The sequence below is a fragment of the Heterocephalus glaber genome, unplaced genomic scaffold (assembly GCF_053883595.1).
Source record: "Heterocephalus glaber isolate CG9 unplaced genomic scaffold, H.glaber_assembly_v1.0 deba00000122, whole genome shotgun sequence".
NCBI classification, from domain to species: domain Eukaryota; kingdom Metazoa; phylum Chordata; class Mammalia; order Rodentia; family Bathyergidae; genus Heterocephalus; species Heterocephalus glaber.
The window spans coordinates 74,718,544-74,740,713 of record NW_028258138.1 but is presented as its reverse complement, the minus strand read 5'-3'; the positions used below and the strand labels follow the sequence as shown (position 1 = coordinate 74,740,713).

At 43.1% G+C, this 22,170-nt stretch overlaps 1 protein-coding gene across 26 annotated transcripts in view; it reads right to left on the bottom strand.

Annotated features, from left to right (window-relative positions):
• The window catches only part of Kalrn (kalirin RhoGEF kinase), a 698,268-nt gene that overhangs the window by 468,986 nt on the left and 207,112 nt on the right, over nt 1-22,170 (bottom strand). For all 26 annotated transcript variants that reach the window (XM_021259403.2, XM_021259427.2, XM_021259411.2 and 23 more), the window contains exons 2-3: nt 11,743-11,817; nt 5,908-6,022 (exon numbers count right to left, since the gene is read on the bottom strand). In XM_021259403.2, the coding sequence (XP_021115062.1) occupies nt 5,908-6,022; nt 11,743-11,817 (190 nt within the window). The remainder of the gene's footprint in view (nt 1-5,907; nt 6,023-11,742; nt 11,818-22,170) is intronic.

Sequence of the window (22,170 nt, the reverse complement as noted above, 5' to 3'; positions counted from 1 at the left end):
TTGGTTTCTGGAACTTAACTTGAAAATTCTCTGATCTCCCCTGCCTCATATTCTTTCCTTGAACTCTTTCTTCTGCGTGGACTGCTCCTACACCTGTACTTTTAGCAAAACTCTCTTAACGCTTCCAACCTCTGCTCAGAGACCTTCCTTTGAAGCCTCCTCATCCCAGTTAACACTAGGGCATATGTCCCACATGCTGCAAGGCCATAGTGCTGGAATCAAGCCTACATCTCAGCACAATTTCAGGTCAGTACCTACATTCACACACATGCCAGACTCACCGAGACCATGAAAGGAGATTCAACCTTGATTGAATCTACAGTGTGGTCTGGCACTGTTCAAAGACTTGACATCCTTATCTTACTTAATAGCAATCATTAATAAGTGGAAAAGAATTTAACTTGTTCTTTGATATCAATATCAATTACATCCATTTAAAGTACTGGGAAAAGTAATCATGATCAATTTTCCTCATTTGAGTTAACTAAGGGAAACTTCTCAAGAGACACTTTAGTACCACATTAATCTTCTATTAATAATTTGGTTATGAGACCTCAGAGTCAAAAGTTAAGCTTCTTTTTCACTGAAAATTAAGTTTGAAGATTCACCCATATTGTTGTCTATCACATTAGCTCAAAAAAGCTAGTCATAGAAAACTACATATGGTACAATATCATTTTTACAAAGCTTAAAAACAAGCAAAACTAGGGCTGAGGATTTCGGTCAGTGATTCTGCTGCCTGCCTCACAAGCGTAGGGACCTGAGTTCAATCCTCGGTGCCCCCCCACCAAAAACCAAGCAAAATTAAACAATATATTATTTACAAAAACATATGGTTAATTATATTAAAGACTAGAGAAAGATAAACATAAAACTCCAGATAGTTTTTTTTTTATTTCTGGAGGGGTAGTTTGGTTGGAGGAAGAAGGCCCAGATTGCATAAAGAATAAGAGATACTTTGCCTCTCTTGATAGGGGCGGGGGGCAGATCCCAAATACTCATCTTATTATCATGCTTTATAACTTTCATGTACATCTCTTCCTTACTATATAGCAAATATTACTGTGTATGCATATATATATATATTATTGTTAGTATTACTATTATTATGTTTCTTTAGGAGACAGAGTTACAATTACTGTGCACCTGGGTATAATAGAGAAATTACTAGGTGATTTTTTCACAACATTCTTGTAAGATAACATTCTTTTCCTAAACTAATAGAATATTGGACTCTGAAATGTTTAATAATAATGCCCAAGGTCTCACCCTGGGTCATGTATTTTCCATTTTCACTTCTGAATTTATTCTCCATTTTCTCCTCCCAAGTACCTAGGAGACTGACCCACAAAGTTCACATCAGTGTACACCCCTGTCATCTGGCTTCTAGGTACACTAAGCCAATGACAAACAATGAGAGAAGATCAAAAAATGGGAGAAAAGTGAGGTCAGGATATCGATTCCCCTGCCCCAGTAGAAAGTCACCATAGGTTGGTAGCACCCCCCACCACCACCACCAAATCCCACAGCCCCTGGCCAGTGCCTCTAACATAGTAATCCCTTCTCTCTCCATGTTCAGAGGATCCAATACTTACTCTGTCCCTTCAGGCTTAGAAGGACTTGTGTCTACCCTCTGCTGTTTCAAGCTTGCTGGTTTTCCTATACCTGCCTACATCTTTATAAACTGTCCCTCAGTTATTCTTCTTAAACCACCCAGTTTGAGTGTCCACATGATTCCTGACTACAAAGTAGTAGAGCTGCGAACAGAAGCTCAATATCTTCAGTTTATATTAAGATGCCTGTCCATCCTTTTCGGCAAAGCTTGGTATAATCCTAAGAACAGTGATAACTAACAATGGCAGTTATTGTGATTTTACATTCCTCACCAGTGTAGCAGAACACTATTTGCTCCTCCATGTTGGTGTAATATACAGTTTACAATAGCGACACTTAACTGATACTGCTGAGAAATGTGTGTAAAATGTAGAAACTGTAATAGAAATTATAAACCCTCTATACATAGGCAAGAAAGGAAATATAAAATAGATTTTAAAACGTGTAAGTTTTAGGTAAATGTAATTGTAACAATGCGACCTCACTGTTCTTATTAGTTCTATTTTCTGGCCCTTCTATCACCTTGCTTACTCCCTGCATCTTTTTTTAATTGATGGCCTCAGAACAAAGGGCAGGGTACCAACAGCACATCTCAAAAGCCCTAACAACAAAACACATCTGATGATGACAGTTTGGATGGCTCAGGCTCTCTCATGCTGAAAATAGTGGGAGAAAGACTCACAGTTTTTACCTTTTCGCCTTTTAACTGTCTTTCTGGCTCTCTCTGCTTATTCCTATTTTTTGGTGATGCAGTACAAAGATAGTTCTGGCTGTAAGTCCAATTTATCTTTTGGTGGAATCAGCAGAACAAGAGCAAATGTTATCAAATAGTAAGTGGCAAATAAAGGCACCTTGGTTTGACTGGCATTACAGAATAACCTCTCCTAATTTCTTGTCATCTTTCCTCACCGATATGACGCCTGCATTTCTTAGAGAATATTCAGCACCTCAGCAGCACTGCTAAGAGCAGTGTTAAGTGGCAGATACATCAACAGGTTCCCTTAGGAGAGCAGAAAGATGACTGTGACAAAGCAGGATAACAGTGATGATGAAAAAGAGGAATTCAACATAAGAAAAATAACTCAGGATTTCTTTCTTAGATATAGTACTCAGAAATTTCTATTTCAAGCATATGGTCAACTCCCAATAATCCACACTGTGGGCTAGCTCTCCTGACAGCCACAGTCAGAAATCACTTTCTTTTCCATCTGCATGCCTGCCAGCAAACAGCCCTCATTTTTTCAACTGCAGAGACATGGCTTGTGGCTTCCTTAACATGCTTCTCCTCTGACAGCACTCTAATTGGTCTATGGGGTGGCAAGTTGAATATTGCAGAGTTCAATGCATTAGTGCAGATGTGACCTACCCTGCACACTGGACAGTAGAACTACTTCTTATTCATCAATTACAATCATATTAATCATCTCTTCCAGAATGGTGCCTCAAGTGGCCAACACACAAGCTGGTTTATTAGATTCTGAAGTCCTCTTCCATCACTCCCTTACCCTTACTAGTTTGTCTTCTGCTGGCTAGCTTACCTCCCATGCTACCAGTACAGTTAAATCCTGTGTTGCCCTTCAGTGTTAACTGCTTTGGCACTGTGTAGGGAAATAATCCATGTTTTCCATAACTTCCTCAAATATCTCTTCCTGCTTACTATGAATCCTCAATCTACCTGCTATATAAAGGTCTAAATATTTGTTAAATAAATAATAAATAAGTACATGAATAAATGAAATGTCAACTACAGACTTGACTATACTGGTAAATACTCCATTACCAAACAGAAGCCTACCCTTTTAGCATGATGGACCATCACCTAGAATAAATCATTTCTTATCAGAATCATCTACTCTATCTGTACATTTTCATAGTTCTCCTTCTCTCTCAAACCAATGGCTGGGCAGAAGAGTGGCAAGTTCTATCTGATCCAGTGAGTTCTTCAATTTTCCTACCAAGCCCCATTGTTGTTAGAACAATTCTGTCCCAGATTTTATTTCGATGATTTGTCATGTGTGAACTGCTGGGCATCAGAATTAGGCAGTGACCAACATGCATGACTAATTGGTAGACTCTTCAGCCAACTACTGCTCACATTCCCTGTGAATACAAGTCCCTTGGTAGGGAGGCAACAGGCATCCCAGAGCAATTATTCCTACTAAAGTTGACAACAGCACTCTTGCTTCCCAACTGCCAGTGCCTATGAGGAACTGTCTCTGCTCTCAGATGCTCAGGATTCAATGCTTATAACTGCTGTCTGAGAAGCAGAGAGCCTGCATGTAGTAAGCTCCTTCAGTGATACTGTATTGTTTCTCCTTTATTTTCATGACATTCCACTCAGCCTGTCTTGGGTTTTGTTCCCCTCCATGCCAGGAGAAATCATGTCTTTTTAAATTGCTTCTGATCTGTCTTGTTCCAATCTTCGTTTAACAAATCAGAGTAAAGAAAATTGTTCTTCCAACCCTTTCTCCGTTTATTCTAAAGAAAAGATGAACCTGTATCAACTGCAGGTATGTAATGAACGTGCAAAGAAGAAAAATGTATCCTTCACATCTCCTGGATCCCAATTTCTTCTGGCTCTAAAAGAACTGAAGGTCCCTATGAAAGCTCTTTTAAATTGCTTTAGAAAGTGCCTGGTTTCATGCCTGTTAGTAGTTACTTTTACTTTTAAAACTGTTTAGCTCCTAGATGACTAAATTGCCAAATTACCTAGATCAGTCATGGGTTATTTAGTCCATCTCCTTGCCTCTGAGTCAGATAGGAATATTTCTTCTCTACAAAGACCTATTGAAAAAAATTTCTCTTCTTTAGTTCACTGTCTCATGCACTCAAAGTTTAAAAGTTCTTTGATTATAACCAAGTCCCTTTCACTGAAGTTTAAGACTATTTATCTTTTTTTCTGGTCCCCAGTGGATACGATAAAAGGAAAAAGTAGACATTTTCAGCATCTGTTTATTCACAGCCTTCTGCTTGGAGCTTGCCATTCCAGTCAACATCCTTCCAAGCATTTGATGGCCACTCTTAAAATACCCTTTACCACCTGCCCATTATCAACCACCAGCCCCTTTACATTTTTCTTCCCTGTAGCTCTCTGTAATGTAGTACTTGCTTCACTGAACACCTGGTCCAAGAACTTAATCAGCACATTCAAAAATTACTCCAAGTCTCCTTGCAGAGTTAAATGTATAGCTTATTTGTATAATTTACTAATTCTCCCATAAAATACATAGAGGCAAGATGAAGGTGTTGAAAGCTCCAGGCACCCCCTCATATTTGCCATAGCGAACACTTCAATTCACTTCAGCCCCACTAATAGATAGAGAATAGAGTCCTCAGTTGCTGAGGAAGGATGGGGAGAAAGCCCCAAGGCTAGAGTCTGGAGGGCTCAATTCTACGAAAGCTCTACCACTGACCCCGCAAACTGCTCATATCTGTGTCAGCCTGTTCCCTTAACAGGATACAACACATACTTAACTAGGTTGATCGCAAGGGCTCTCCTGGCTCTCATCCTCTGACTCTTTAATTAATCAAATGCCTCTGCCCTTCCTTTTCAAAGGACATAAACCATGTCTTTGGCATGTCCCCATTACCCACCTCTGTGGCTACCACCACCTAGACAGTGTTTCTCAATATTTTTTTCATGATCACCCTCTACCCTGAAGAAGTCTTTTAGATATTTTTTCTCCCTAATCTCTCCACCCAATGAAATTTGAACACCTCAGACATACTGCATATCTGTACTGCATGTATATCTGTCCTTAATACATACGAAACTAAGATTCCTTTGCTACTACCAAGAACCAATTTTCAACGCCCTTCTGGGCAATATTACGCCCCCTGAAAACGTATGGGCCAGATGGAGCCAAGGGACATCTCTAGCCAAGTGACATAAGTGGAATTATTTACCCCAAACTCCAAGGGCTGTAAATCTGTTCACAAACTAGTTTCTAAAAATTCATTATGCCAGCCAGAGTGGAATCAACCAGAGTGCCATTTCACAAAGATAAATAGCAGCTTCTGGTTCCTCTGTCCCAGGCCACACTCTCTCCCATTCACCTGGGACCCTCACCTCTGCCCATAGTCCTCACTGCCAGCTCCCACACCTGTTCATATGAATCCTAGCGGGAACAATGGGAATTGTGGGAATGAGGAGAACAATGGGTGGTAAGGTTCCAGGAATAAGTAAAGTCCACTCCTAGGGCAAGAACAACCCTGGCAGGGATAGAGGCTCTTTCTAACTCACTGGCATCAGCCCAGCTCCCCTCCCCTGCAGTCCATTCCCCTTCAACTTACCTTGGCACACTGGCCAAATACGTCACAAGTTTCCGCAGGTCATCCTGTCTTATTCTGTCATGATTGCTTCGAGCAGGGAAGGTCAAGATGGGTCCACCTCGCTTATCACGGCCCCCTGCAAAGAGCAAGAGGAGGAAGTTTGAGAAAAACATCCAGGAAAGTTAGCCCAGAGGAAAATGAATTCTGACTAAGTGCTGGAAGAACAAACAGCAAAGCAGTGCCTAGAAAAACTAGTCAGGGCTTAGGACAAGGTGGGGATCTAGATGTGGGTAATGTATGTAAATTTTTAGGTAGGTCTTTTGATATCTCTGGTGCCTCATCTGTAAAAGGCAAATGAAAATAGGAGTGAACACTATTATGGCTTGAAACATAAATGTTCCCCGAAAGGCTTGTGTGTTCAGAGGTGGGGCTTTTGGACGGTGATGAGACCATGGGAGCACTAACCCTGGCTATGGACTAACCCATTGATGAATCCATAGCTGAATATGCTATTAGGATGGAGGCTGACCACAGGAAGCAGGTCACTAGGGGCATGCCTTTGAAGGGTGTATCTGGTCCTCAGCCCCTTCTCTCACTCTGGCTCTCTTGTTCTTTCTCTGCTTCCTGACTGCCATGAGGTGAGCAGCTTTCCACTGCCGTGCCCTTCTGCCATGATGTTTCTGCCTTAGCACCAATAAACCATGTACTAAAACTTCTGAAACCATAAGCCAAAATAAACCTTTTCTTTTTTAAGTTGTGTCTGTCAGGTATTGTGTCCCAAAAATGAAAAGCTGACTAATACCAGTGCACTGCAGGGTTGCTAGAAGGAGTGGTGAAATGGGACATAGGGAAGGGGTTTGAAAAATAAAGCTCTCTACACACGTGAGGTGCAGGTGGCGAGGTGATGAGAGGTGATGAGAACTGTACTTATTGAGAAAACAAGCTGGGTGAAAGCCCTTTGTAAACTCAACCTCCAGTTCTCTTCTCTCTGCAGACCTCTGTGAGGTAAGAGTGCTTGAGATGAGCTGACTACCATGGTGAGGAGGCGTTAAAGCATCCATCCAGAAAAGCCCTGCAGGGTGGTTTTCAGACTCAGGGAAAAGACAATGAGAGTTCCCTACACAGCCCAGGAGTCTCCAACACCCCTGCCTGCCTGCTTGAGGTGCCACCTGTCATTTCTGCTGGAGAAGCACATGAATCTTATCAGGAACAAGGATGCTCAAGGTCTTAATCACTGCAAATGGATATGTACAAATTACAGTTACAAATGTTTTCTAAATAGTGTGTGTGTGCACATGCACACATGCATGAACAAAAGCTAGAAAGAGTATACCAAAATGATGATCTTTGTTGTCCTTAGGACAAGATTCTAGATGGCTGCTTTTTCTTTCCTCTATTTTCCAAACTTTCTACATATTCACTATTTGTTATATGATTTAAAAATTCATTTCTTAGTGGGCACTATGATTAGGAAGCAGAACAAAATTTGTCAAGAGGGTCAGACAAGAATGAAGCTGACATGTAGTGATTATGTCCCTATGAGGCACTAGCTATTTACACAAAGGACACGTTTGCATCATGATCACAGATACCCCACCATGAATGTCAGGCAGCCACCAACATCCTCAGAGTGGGACCCCAAGGGGATCTAATGGAAGGGGGAGAGGGGTCGGCATGGCCATAGCAGTGCTGGAAAGAAGCCTAAAACTCAGACTTCAAGAGAAGGATCTCTTACAAGAAAGGCAGAGTGTCCCAGGCCTTTCTCAACTATGAGCTTGATATTTCCCTGATTATGGAGCCAGAAGCCACACAGACAGAGGGAGGCCTGACAAACAACCAATCCAAGATACCCAGAGGAGGAAACAAGGTGGTTTCATATGGAGAAAAGGATCAAATAAGATCAAGGCTTCTCAGCACTACCAGGCCCACCCCCACCCCACCACAGCAGGGAAGATTTGTGCAGATGTACTCAAGCTGAACTCCAGAAACCCTACTCCTGACCATATTTGCCCCAGGAATGGCACCCATCTCCCAACTGCTCCCTACTTGAGGTAAAGGAAGCAGAAGAATTGAGTAGAATGGTTGCCAAAAGCCTCCAACAATAGAGCCTCCAACAGTTGTAACTTTCACTGTTTGTTTTTTTGCCACGCTGTCCATGGACTTCTTACAAGTAGAGTTATGGAAACACAAGGAGCCGAGGTTCTGGCAAAGGATGACTGACTAGAGGCTTTATAGGGCTGATCGGCACTGTCCATGAAAAGCCTGAGCCAGTACAGATCTTGAAGATGTGAACTTCTGAACCATGGCTGGGGAAGGTTCCAGATGAAGGAAGTGAGGAGTGAGGAAAGGAAGCCTGGAGAAGTCTAATTGCCTCCTTTCAGTAAGTATGGATTAAGGAGTCAAACAGGAGGCAGCAGGATCAAGCCCTGTATTCTATAGAACAAGAAAGATCTTGCAAGTCAGTAGGAAGAGGGGAAGTGAGCTTGGAGAAGAGAATCATTGTGTTAGAAAAGGAAGACAATAGATGGGGCAAGGCTTCAGAGTAGGTACAAAGGGAAATGTCCTGTCCCCAGAGAGTGGAGCTGCCCCTTTCTCTGAAGTAGGCTGCAAAACTCAAGAAGGGAAGAAAAAGGGATCAGTCACTGAAAGAAAGAGCTCAGCCTGCCTGAGAGATGCTGATCTTCAGGTGAACTGGGAGAGAAGATCACCTGTCAAGGTCAGGGTAGGTCTGGGATACCAAGGAGAGCAGCAAGAACTGTTATTGAGAGCTTCCCAGTAGGGCTGGGCATGATATGGGCTTTAAGGTAGAGGTTGAGTGTTTTGCCTATGGCACCTGTGATAAGCAGAGATGAAGAATGGGAACTCCTCTACTAAAGGCAATGGTCATGATGGAAGTGGATTCCAGAGGGTGGTAAATAAAATTATCCATTTTTGGAAAAATGATAGTAATGGCATGAAGTGGGGGAGAATACTGCCATTCACTTGTATGACAAGTACTTGCTGTTCATTAGCAGAGATAAAGTTCTTTACTGCAGCACTTCCCAGAGCCTTAAAATGTTAACATGTTTTAGGATGTCACAAGCGTCCAGAGGAGGGGTGATGTTAACATGCAGAACTTCTCAAATTTATTTGAGAGTAGAATCTTTTCTCTTTTTTGAGGATCATCTCATGGAACACACTTTGAGACACCAAAGTACAGGAGAATGTGCCCCAGGGCCATGAAATTTGCCTGGAAACAAAGGAACACGATATCGGTGGGTGACGAGAAAGCAGAGAGGACTCATCAGGAGGCGGTCAAAAGGAGCACGCATATATGCACAAAGATCCTAATGGTGAAGTAACCTCTGCATGCGGAGGTGGATAGAAAGGACAATGGGTGCAGTGACTAGGAGAGAATCAAAACACAAAGGAGTCCAGGGAGGCTAGGGAGCCTGGGGGCTATGAATAATGGAGTGGGATGGGCAGGGGCAGGGTTGGAGCAAGTGAGGCTCATTGAGGGACAGCCACAGCCTCTGTCTCACACAGCCCAGGTGACCACACACAGAAGCGCTTGGGCTGTCCTGGCTTATTCCAGATGTCCACTGCCATGGCACAATTTGCTTTCACCTGGGCAAAGCCAGGGCATGGACAGTGGAGGACTGGCACACTAATGGCCTGTTTCTCTGACTACCACATTCCTAACTTTGCTCTTTTCTTCTCCAAAAGAAATGTGGCTGTTATACTACATTTAATTTGGGGTTTATTTTATTTTTGTGATTTGTCTCTTGAAAGCTCAGTATGTACAGGGCTTTTTTGGTTTTATTTTTTTAGATGCAGCCAGTCATTATCACCCTGGCACACTCAGGCACAGAAGGGCACTGTTTCCTAAGCCCAGAGGTCCTGCCACCTCAGGCACAGATGAATAAGGCTTACCCCAGGCTGCTCAGTTCACACAGGCACACAGGAGTGAACTACATAGCCCCAGCCCTCCGTCCTGGCTTTGAGAACTTCTACCTACCTCATCCCTTACTACTTTCCTGGCGCATTGCTTCTAGGGCTCCATGAAGACCAGACCCAACCACTTTGGAAGGTCTTTCCTAGGGCTGGCTGGGCCCTGCCTCAGAGCTCCAGCTAAATACATCTTGGAAAAAAAATAAGCCATGAACAATCAAATAAGGGTTCTCATGTTAGAGTGTACCATGTCGCCCCTCATATGCCCCAAAGTGATGCAGAACAGGATGGTATCAGAGGCTATGCAATTAAGGAAGGCCTCCTAGAGGAGGCAAAGTGGGAACTAACTTGGGAAAGAGAGACTCAAACCAGCAGAAGATGTGGGGAAAGCACTGCCAGGGAAAGAACTACCAGGTATGAGTGATATGGGAAGATCAGCACGATACCTAGAGGATAAGAAAGATATAAGGTTAACTTAGGGCCATAAAACCAGAGGATGGCTACAGCCTGTCCTGGAAGCCCTCTGTGGGGAGCAGAAGTCCACTGCCTGACACTACCCAGTGTCCCCCAGGACTTCTCCACAAGGTCTCCCACATGCTCAGCAAGCACTCCAAAGCCAAGCCTTACCCATGCCTCTGCCTGCACTGAAATCACAGTTTAGGGTCCTCCCAAGGGGCTGTTCAGCCTACATCTCATCTTCAGTGGCAGGAGCCTTGCTACCTAACCAGATACGCCAGTACCCGATCCTAGGTCCTAATGGGGAAAGGCAGCTTCCTGGTGAGTGTTGTCTTAATGGCAATAATAAAATGGCCTTCCTATTACTACTGTTACTGCACGATTCACTTAGCAGCTGACAAAGAATTCTACAAACCCAGCCCATGCCTGCTTCACGTCTCACACCTACAGTCTATCTTGATCATCACTTATCTTCCCTCTGTAGAGGTGGGATAACTGGTGTTTGGTGTCCCTTTCTCCCTAACCTTGTTCCTTCTCTCCTTCTCTCAGTTTGGCTGTTCCCCAGCAGCCAGACCAGCAGTGCCTGTGAAGTGAACCCCTGCCATATGGAGAAAGCACTGACTCTTGTCCTCCCTCCACGTTGACCACAAAAATCACCAGGAAATAAAGGCTTAGTGCACATGGCCTCATATTTGGTTGTGCCTCTCTGAAAGAGATTCCTGGCTGCTCAACTGCCATCACCCAGTCCTGGCCTCAGGCCCTACCAGAAGTTCTGATCCAGGAGGCCCGAAGTGAAGCCACCACATTTGTGGCACTTTGTTACAGCGTCAATGAGAAACAAACACATCAGCTAAATAAAAACAGGCAGCTTGGTTCCAATAGAACTTTATTTACAAAAACTGGTGGCTGGCCAACAGGCCCAGGTGTAGATTGCTGACCCCTGAATTAGATGTTACAATGTCTAAGTATGCAAGATGGGTGGGGGACAGGTCAGGAATAAATATTTGTATGTATTCAAAAAAATGAGAAAAACACACCTAAATACAAACACTTGAGCTCTCTTTGTCAGGAAGGAGAGATAAGGTGGAACTGAAGTTTTTAAATCTAGGATCCACACAGAGATGAACTCAAGCAGAACGTTGGGGAACATGTTAGGTAGACCCTCTTCCAGCTGGAGCCTCTCTCTCAGGGCTCCAGAGGCTCCTGCCAGGGCAGGAAAGGTGAGGCAGGGAGGGTGTAAGGCTTCTGGAGCCCACCTACGACAGAGTATCTTCCACTGAACAATTGGGACCAGAACCCTCCTTTCTCTGCTCATCTGCCTCTGCAAAAAAGAAGCAATTGTTCCAAGTAAAAAGTCCACCCCACTTCTCTCCCTCTCTCTCTAATACACAAAGAAATGAGTGTCTGAATGTGTGTGTACATGCACAGCTTCTCTAGGTCCATTTCAGAGCCAAGTTTTCAGAAACTCACCAGACACGAAGGCCACTTTTTCCTTTAGGATGGGAAGGACATCAGAAGCTTTCAAACCATCATTCCGAAAAGATCCTGTGGGAAAATGAAACAAAAGATCAGGGTGAAAGAGGCCAGCTGCCTGAATCCTTGGGTCCCACCCCCAACTTCTCAACCCTGTCACCCAGAAAGTCCTGCTTTGTTCAGGGCCTGCAGCCCAGCCCAATGCAGGAGTGGGTCCTCAACAGAAAGGACACGTCCCCATCCTGCCAACTTGCAGGGCTGACCATGGATGCAATGAAAGAACAACTCAAGTCACCTCTCATGCCACATACAAAGCCCTACGCACTGAGCACAGCACCCATAGGCCTGTTGCTGTTAAGAAACTCGAAGAGGGAGGTCTTTTAGAAAAGGATTTATGTGCCTCTGGTGCCTAGCACAGTGTCTGGCATACTAAGTACTCAGTCAATGTCTATTGAATTTGTCCATTAATATTAAGATGGACTACAATGCCCTAAATGATTCTTCTTGACTTCCTTCTAGGTAGCATAGTGACTATTCATCTTCATTTTACAAAAAGAAAAGTAAATCACAATAGTCTTACAGCTAGAAACAAAGGCCATCAGCTAGGCATGGTGGCACATGCCTGTCATCCTAGCACTCAGAGGCTGAGACAGGAGGAGCACTGTGAGGTCAGCCTGGGCTCCATAGTGAGTTCAAGGCCAGCCTAAACTACACAAAAGAGACACTGTCTCAAAAAACAAAGAAAAACAATATAAAAATGCACAAAGGCCATGGCAATACCCCTCTGTACCCTTCCTTCTCCCTCTCAATGTTATCATCATCAGTCTACAATAGACAGGAGGTAGGAAGGCACAAGTCTCCTAGGAAGGCAATGCAGTCTCTTCAGCTTATCCTCTGGCTAAGTCTTACTTCTTGGTTGGAAAGTCCTTTCTAGGGACTAGCTGAGTTCCTACAAAGGTCTGGAAGCAGAGACCTAGGGCTCACAAAAAAGTGGAAGAACGAAGGATATGCCTGGAGAAAAAGTAGCCTCAGGAGGCAAAGGACAAAACCCACCAGGTGTGAGATGTGTGGGAAGGAAGGACCCAGTTTCCTCACATGTACAAAACTCCAGGGCAGCCCATTGTACCCTTGTTACCTAACCCAAGTAACTCACAGGACTCTGAGAGAGAACCACCCACACCATACCCTCTGAGCTGCAGCTGAGGTCTCTGTTGTGTATCACCACTAGGGACACGACACACATTGACTCCAGAAGCCAAGCAGTTCTCTCAGCTCAGTCCAACAGAACCAGGGATCATAGATACTCAACTCTAGTGCCTTTGTCTGCTTGGTTTCCCCTTCATGTTCAAATCTAACAATCTAGAGGAAAGTAACATGCTAGGCAGAACTCAATCTCTCAACCTCTAGACATGTACTCTTTCAAGAGACCCACATGGCATTTTTGGCAACAACTCAGGATAAAGACCACTGGCCTAGGGATGAGAAGTGGGGCCCTGGCACACTCAATAAAGGAGAAAGAGAAATGTTCCCATAATGTTGGGGTCTACAGTAGCTCATCCAAAAAAATTTTAAAGTTATCTCTGACAATTTCATCTATTCCTTTTCTTAATGTTTCACTAAATGAAGATAAAAAGGCTTCTTATTAGGTGTTTGCTTCTCTCTACAAGTCGACATGGTGCCTGATGCTGAAGTAACTAACTGCAAGCCTCACTGGAAAGTAGAAGAAAAAAATAACCCTTTAGAAAAGAAAAGCTCTATTCAGAGATTATACAATTGTTTTGTAGATTCTAGCCTTAGTTTAAACACATATTAATGCTCCAGCTTTATCTTCCACACAGAAAGCTAATTAAATCTCACTAATAGAGACCAATTACATCAATATTATTACAGAATTTATAAACAGATACATAGGGGTTTTTGGTTGTTGTTTTTGCTGTTTGTTTTTCACCCTAATACAGCAAGGAGACACTTTAGTTTCCAGGCAAGGAAGCTTCTTTGGCTTTATCAACCAGACACACAGATCATTTTAAACTAATATGGGAGCTGCCTGCATAAAATAATGCTTCTGCATCAAAATAGCTTATTTCCATTTGTGAAATATAGCTTTTATCACTTTTAAAACATTCTCTTTCACCTCATTATGCACATTTAATTTATATAGAAAAAAATCTTAACAAGAGAAGTCAAATACAGTCCCATCTTTTTTTAGATTATTCATAAGTTCAAATGAAGCAAGACCGAAACCTATGAGATTTTACTGCATGACAAGAACTTATATAACCCTCTTCTCCCCTAAACTCCTGTCCATTTTTCCAATTGCTCTTCCTCTCCTTTACTACAATGTATACAAGAAGGACCTAATTTCAAATATTCCCAGACCTTAAGGATAAGTTTTCAATTTGCTATAATGTAAGTAAAGGATCCTCATACTATCTCTTCCCGACCTCCACCTATAGAGAGGCAAACAGAGCTCCCAACTTCATCCCTTATACCCATTCATTGTGTTCCATGTCTTCTCAATCCAGGGTCCAGGACCTGAAGGACAGCATGCAGTTTGTCCATGCAGCTGGTGATCATGAGCTCCAGTACATGTCAATGTCTTGGGTTGCACTGTTCTAAGGTTCCAGAGCATTTACTTTCCAGCCAAGAGTCCTTCCTGACCCAGTTCAGACCACTCCTGGGCTATCTGCCTGGGTGTGTGCCCACCATAACAAAACCCAAAGGGTTCAGATTTACAAAATCCATAGTTAGGGGGTAATCACCTCCAACAACAACAATATTTTTTCATGTTATAAAAGGGCTGCTCCAGGGTCTCTTTAAATAAAAGTTCCCTTCCTGGTTTAAATTAATTTTTCATTTGCCAAAAATTGAATTACAAATAACTTTTCTACAACACATGTATTATGTAAAGCCAAGTAGAGCTAAACTAATTAGCCCAGCAGCTCAGAAATTGGTGACCTTGCATATAAAACCTATTTGCACTGGCCAAAGATCCTATGTATCAATTCCCCCAGGGTCCTTGGAGAAACCAGCTGTTAGAATATATAATAGAGGGTAAATTCATTGAATGTTAACTCAAACAGGACCAGTGAAATAGCAGCATGTTTTCACTATCAGGTACACATCGTGATGGACTCATGGCAAATATTCAATAAATATTTGATGAAAGAATAAATGACTGAATGAAAGTCAACCCTTCCTAAAGTTACTCGCACAAGGTCAGTGGCTTCACCTGTCACACTAAGCATTGATGATGTGAGTAGATGATCTCCTGGGTATCATCAGCTCTAATATTCTGAGAAGTTCTTAACATTTTCTCCATAATTTACTGGCTTTTAAGATACTCAAATTATCAGATCAATATGCTTTGAAGGGAAATATTGGGAGCACATGCCCCAAGAGGACTCAGTATGCCTTGAGAAGATAAAACAACTCTTTCCTTGTTTCCCAACCTATTCTTTTCCTGGAATCTCTTTGGGGATCAGGATGTTTGGGGCAGGTTACCCCATTAAGTTAGTAGCCCAAATTGCAAAAAGGGGAGAAGACTGATGGAAGAACTTCTATGAAGCAGACATACCTTGAAGGAGTCAGGCTTACACTGCAACTGCTATTTCTGAAACAAGATACACTGGATACTGCCATGTCTTACTTTCTTATCACTGAGATACAATACCTGACACCCACAAATTAAAGGAGGAAAGGTTAACTTTGGCTCACAGTTTGTAGAGTTATCAGTCCCAACATCACGCTTAGCTATAAACTCATCAGTGGACTAATCCACTAATGAGTATCATGCCCTTATCATCTAATCACCTCCCAAAAGCCCCACCTATGAGTGCAAGAGGCTTTGGAGGGACATCTAGATATAAATCATAATATCCCATAACCACTAGACCAGTGGTGGTGAACCTATGGCATGCATGCCAAAGCAGGCTGTTCATTATCATTGAAAGCTCTAAAAGGTTCACTATCACTGCACTAGACCAATGGTAGATCAACGTTCTCCTTTAAAAGAAAACCATATTGAAACAGTAGGCTCTTTGCAACTTTAAAAGAAGGCCTGAGAAGAAACAAAAGCTGCTAACTCCTTGTTCTTACTGTAGGAGAAAACAAAACAAGTAAGCAGGCACCCTCATGAACCTGACCCAGTGTGGGTATTATGCTACCTCTTAAGGACAAAGACATGCTTCTTTGGCTTCAGTGTTAATTCCACCCCATTTGTGTCCCACTGCTGTCAGAATTACAAGCCTGCTGTTCTGTTAATTAGCAAAGTTGAAATGCTGTGTATCTATTAGGGAAGAAAAAATCACCACTGCCATCTCACTAAGATCCTCCAGCATGCGTCCCTTCCAAGGCCCACTTCTGCTCCTCCTTGCCCCAAATGCATTATGCTCACATTGCTGCTGCCTGTTCCTCCTCACATTTTCCTTATCATCATTTCCCATGTTGGAAAATGCCAATTATCCCTACTTTGGCTCCTAGCCTCCATATATAGCCCATGTGGGAATGGCAGGACTGGCCTTGTACCATGGGCTCTGTCTGTGATTTTGTGGGGCTAGAAAAGTGGTGAATCCCCCACGTGATAGGGTGCCTTGTAGCCTATGCTAACCTTCTTCAGTAGCAATCCTAATTTCAGCAAGCAAAGACACACACAACTGAGTGAGTGTTTATTGAGCATTTGGAGGTGTAAGCTGCCAGGGCATCCATGAATTTCTCTTTATTTCCTTTTGGTTTTCAGGCACACCCCTTAAATTTGTACTTATTTGAAAATGACCACTTAAGTTTTCCGATCTTGCTTTAAGTAGGCCTAAGCCCTGTTTCACCAATAAGATGGCAAATGTCTCAGTGCACAGGTTTTTACCTCCTGTCTCCCCTCCATTCCTGGGCTGTCCAGAATCAGAGCCCCCTTGCATTCTGTTCAGGTGATGTCTTGACATAACAGCTCACTGTCCTATTTTCATACCTGTCTATCTCTGCTCAGATATCCCTTGAAGAGCAGAATATATTTCTTATTAGACTTAGTATGTTATCACCACAGCCTAACATAAGGCCTAGCACATGGCAAGTGGCCAATAAAGAATTATTAAAAGAATGACCCTGAAAACAGGAAAGTGACAAAATTAAACCCAAATCAAGGTTGGCCAGATGAGTCCTTGGAACAATTGAAGCATATCAATCAGTAACTCAATGCCACCTTGAAAGGAAAGGTTGCTTACAAGTAAGTCGGCAGACTTGCTACTCAAAGTAATAAGCACTGCTTACCACCTAGGTCTAGGACTTTGATAGAAATACTCAATCTCAGGTCCCATCTGAGGCCCACAGAATCAGTGCAAACTTTTGAGAGAGAAAGAGAGAGAGAGAGAGAGAGAGAGAGAGAGAGAGAGAGAGAGAGACTCCTTCACCACGGTCCAACGAGAGCCTTTGAAATTGGCAAAATTGGCTCTAGTGCACCCTCCTGCCTGGCCATGGGAAAACCCCTCATCATTTCTCAGGGATTGTGGAGATTCAGTTGCTACCCTATAACCCATCACTCACACTCAGCACTGTAATAAAAAGGCTGCCCAGGAGATAGATGATTTCCCCTCCAGGGCACTGAGACAAGACCATGTCTCATTTTTGTAAGCAGGAATGTTTATAAATCATGACTGTCCATGTTACTCAGAATTTGGTTAGCTTAAATCACTCGCTCATGCATCCAATATTTTAATTTCACAAGAAATCCTCCTTCATACCCTCCAAACTCTGCCTCTGTAACTACTCTCAGTGCCATAAATAATGTCACTTATCATAGTTCCAAACCAAGATGCCATCTCCAAGATGGTACTGGAGGACAGAAGAGCCAGTTTATGCCTCTTTATCCCACCTGTTTCCCCACTGACAGATGCAAAGCCCTGAACACTGGGCAATACTGGACAAGAAACAGAAAGGTGAGGTGCCCCACCATAGGGAGCCTCACCTCTTATGAGCACACGGTGTTCATCTCATGAAATTCTCTTGGAGGGTAGATCCAACTACTGCCCTCTGTGAGTTTCTAGTCCAATAAAATATGCAGTGCCCATTTCCCCTGACACCAGGAAGATACCAGACTCCAGAGAAGATTCTGATATTCTGATCTCCCCACCCTGCCCCCAATCAGGCCATCCTGTATCACAATATCATAATTATTGATGCTATCATCTACCCAGGGGCTCAAACAGAAATCTGGGAAGCATCCTAGATCCTTATCACACTTATCCATTCAGCCACTTGATTTTGTTGATTCTACTTCCTAAATCTCTCTCCATCATTCCCTCTGAACTCAGCTGTCCCCAGCTGTATCTTCTCTCTCTTGAATGAGATTCATGTGTTTCCATTTCACTCTGCATTAACTAACCCAGGTGCCTGTAGGTAGGGACCATGTCATAGTCATTGTCCTACCCCCAAACCTAACACAGTGCCTGTCACACAAGAGGGGTTTAAGAAATACTGACCTAAAACTGAGCACATACTGGTACCAAGATAACAGAAAGTAAGAGTGGTGAGCTGGAGGTATTTGTTAAGGAAGACTCCCTGGAGATAATCTATGAACAAAGTTTTGAATAAGGGAAGAGCCAAAGGATGGTGGGAAAGGGTAGATGCTAAGAGAAGAGGGGATCAAAAAAACTGTGTGCCATATGGGGAGAGAATTTATTGGCTGAACAGAAAAGCAAAATGGATGGGGATATAAAGAAAGGTGTGGAGGTGGTTGGCAGCTCCATGATCTAACTCTTGGGAAGCAACAGCAAAGAGATGGCTGCATGTGCTTCTGGAGATGCAGAGAGCTGGGCCTGAGCTGTAGCAAGGAAAGACCTGGGTGGGATCTGGCAGTTCCCAGAGGAACGCTCTGGGTCAGCACAAGGCCACGCACAGCAGGTTCTGACCCCAACCTCCAGGTTACATCCCATTCCACGTCTGAGGATGTGGGGACATTGAGACACATGGCTCCTCTTGACACTGGTGGGGGAGTTTGAGGCCAGGGGCACTGGAACTTTGTCCCTTTTGATCTTCTTCCTCAGTCTTAAGCGAAGGAGGGAGGATGTGTGTCTGTGAGGCAGCCATGCTAGTAGCAAACTGGTAGTTTTTCTAAGATCCCACAAGGACCCAATATGGGACTGAATCATTAAGGAAAGAGACTTAAGGCCATGGACCCCTCTGTGTAGGGAATAGGTGGGCAAAGCCTTTCAGAGAAGACACTGTAACTGGGGTTGTTAACTGGGTAAAGATGAGATCTTCATTCCCCTCATCTTTCCTTCTCTCACCTTCACCTTTCCTAAGTTGACATAAGAGGAGAAAGGTGGCAAAAATGGGAGAAAGAAAAGGGGGTGAAAGAGATAAAAAGCTGAAGAGGAAGACAGACGTGTGTGTGTGTGTGTGTGTGTGTGTGTGTGTGTGTGTGTGTATGGAGGGAAGTGAATGTTCTTGTTTCCTCTTTACAGACTCTAATGAGCTATTGAGGAAACCGCCCATTGGAAAACTCCTCCAGCAACTATAAATATGTTCCTTGGAGCACTCCTTAAAACAACTACTGCCAATGCAGGAAGTGTGTACTGAAAGGAAGAAATAAATCTGGCAGAGAGAGAGAGAGAGACTGGGAAGCTTTATGTCAGCAACAGAACACAGCACAGACCACACGTCTCTCCCCAACCCAAGAGTCACCCGCCTACAGTGAGGCCCACTCTCCACAGCCATCATCCCTCCTCACTGCCACTCATCAATATCAAACAGCCTAGTGCCATCCTCTTTCTCTTGGTGGCAGGTGTGCAGGAAGGATGGTGTGAGAGAGCTTTCCTTCTTGGCCATGAGATTTCTGAGCAAAGGACATTTGGAAGCCTTTGCTAACCCGATTTCAGTATAGATGGGGAGAGAAAAAAAAAACAAACTAAGGGCTCCTTTTCTGGTAATTGCTAATTATGGAGCATTTCTAAGCAAAATGACCAGGTCTTGTACAAAGTAAGGCCATAGCTAGGGACTTGAGATGATAATGAAGTTGGGCTAGTCTCTACTTTTTGCTAGAGAGAAGCTGTGTCTATTTTCCCTTGACTCTGACACGCATCTGAAATTCATTCTTTGCAAAGAACATTTTCCACCTTTCCCTGAAGTGAACTGTGTGCCTTTGATAGGGACCTTCCCTAACTAATCCGCCACCACCCAGGCTGGGCTTGTTTTTCCTTCAGTGTATAGCATGTAACATGCTCTTCACTGTTCTTTGCCACATCTGGCTCTTTCACTAGATGATAAGCTCCCTGAAGACAGGAACTGGGTGCTTATTCTGCTACCTCCAGTGGCTGGTACACAGCTGTACTTAGTGAGTAACTTAGGGGCTAAATCTTTCATATGCACAGGGCTTTAGTGTCTTCACCCTAAAGGTACTTAATAACTGCTGTGCCTCTCCCTTCCCTGGGTCTTCCCTGTGCCTATTTCTACCTCCATCTTTACTTTTTGCTTTCTTGCATCCACATGAACTCCAATTATAGTGAATTTTATTATTCACTTTCTAAAGTCATATTAGATATAAAGCTCTGGCTAATGGGCTACTTTTGGAGAGCAGAAATCTGTAATAGTTGTCATTGTTAAATTAGCTCTATTAAAGAACACTAATAATTAGCACTTTAAACATGTGGTGGGTGACACCTCTCTAAGCCTAGCTAATGAGCAAACCATTTCTGTTTATTCTTCACAAGATTTAATATTGGCTCAAGTGGAGGCCTCAGCTGCGATACACACAGGCTAGTTCATTCTCCCTCTCTCTCCAGAAAAGTTGACACCATTGAGTATAACACAGACACAAGAAATGGCCACAAGAGAAGTGCTTATATCCACTTGCCACTTTTTAAAAAACTGATTCTTCTCTAACTGTCCAGGTTAAAGTGTCCATACATCACAGGTGTTGATGCCAGTGGAAACTATCTTTCTTGTTAAATTGAGCATTGCTCTTAAATGGATCTTCACAGTTAATTCTACACACTGCTGTATCAGTGATGAATGTGAGTTAACTGTTGAACATTATTAGCAATGTGTTTGCTATTGTAATACATTTAGAGAGAGTGACCAGGTGTGAAGAGGCAAAAGGTATGTGCTGTAGAAGCTCAGATGTACAAAAGACTCACCCCTTGAGGCCCTCACCCTCAGTTCCCCTCCCTCTTCCCATGCATAAATAGCAATAGTGCTTAATTTAATCAAGACATAAAGATTTTAGCTAAAGATGAAACTGCTGGTTTAGAAAGCAAGCTTTGGGCTCTAACAGGTATCTAAACATGAAATGCCCCACCACACCACTGTCTAATACCTCTTCCTTCTCCCCACCTCTCTTCTGTGTCCTGAAATTCAGGCATGGATGTCAGTAACCCTCCACCCTCAAATGTCTGACTACATGGTTCAAGGCAAGAGGCCCTCGTGGGCAGCTTGTGGTGCAGTCTCCACTCACAGGCTCCACCTCCAATGCTTCCGATTCCCCAACTGTGCCATTTCTCCAGTCCCTACTATGGTCGTTGTTAGAAGAAATGCCACAGGACATACCAAGCACAGAGTGGACACAGGTCAACCATAGACATGAAACAACTAGGGTCAAAGTATCAGCCAGGTTTGCAAAATCCCAGGTGCAACTGGCAGGTGAAATAGGACACACCCGAAGGTCATATTACTGAACAAACCTTTTCAAACTAAACCATCCCCTCCCCATGCAGGCATGCGTGTCTCTGTCCTTGGTCCTGAAATAGTGTTTAATTACTACTCAGGCTACTCTCTAGGCTTTCCTAAGATATGTGAAGCAAATGAAAAAGAGGCAGAGAAGGAATAGGTATTAAGATACATCAGGGAGATAAGCAAATATGAAAAAGCATTGGAAGGTCATGGACAAGGAGAAATTAACTGGAGAGAATAAAAAAGACTTGGTTGTATTATTTTCAAATAATCACAACAATTACTCAAATACTCAGCTCGCTGGAAATGAGATGGATGAACCCTATATGTGCCCCAATCCATACTTAGGTTTCTGGATAAACTGGCTAACCACATGTGAGGTGGACTGGAGGGCCATGGAAAGATTCCCAGATTGTTAAGCAATATTTAACTCTTTTTAAGTCATTGTGTGGGCATCTAAACAAGCAATAAGTACAAAGTGCAAGCCCATCCTTCAAAAAAACTATGCATCAGAAAAAGAAAAGGTTGTGTAAATATTTTAATACTAAATTTATTGAGACATCATAAGATTAATATGTTACCTTTGGCCTAATTGCAAGAGGTGCCCAAAGTGGTGGCTATTAGCTTCCAGACATTTATTAGTACAGTGAACTGCTGAAGTGTGTATTTATTGAGAACCTTTTTGCCAAAGTTCTAATCCTTCTGTATACAAAACACCCAAACAATACAGAGATGCTGATTGTAAGGGTCTTTTAGTTTACGGGGACA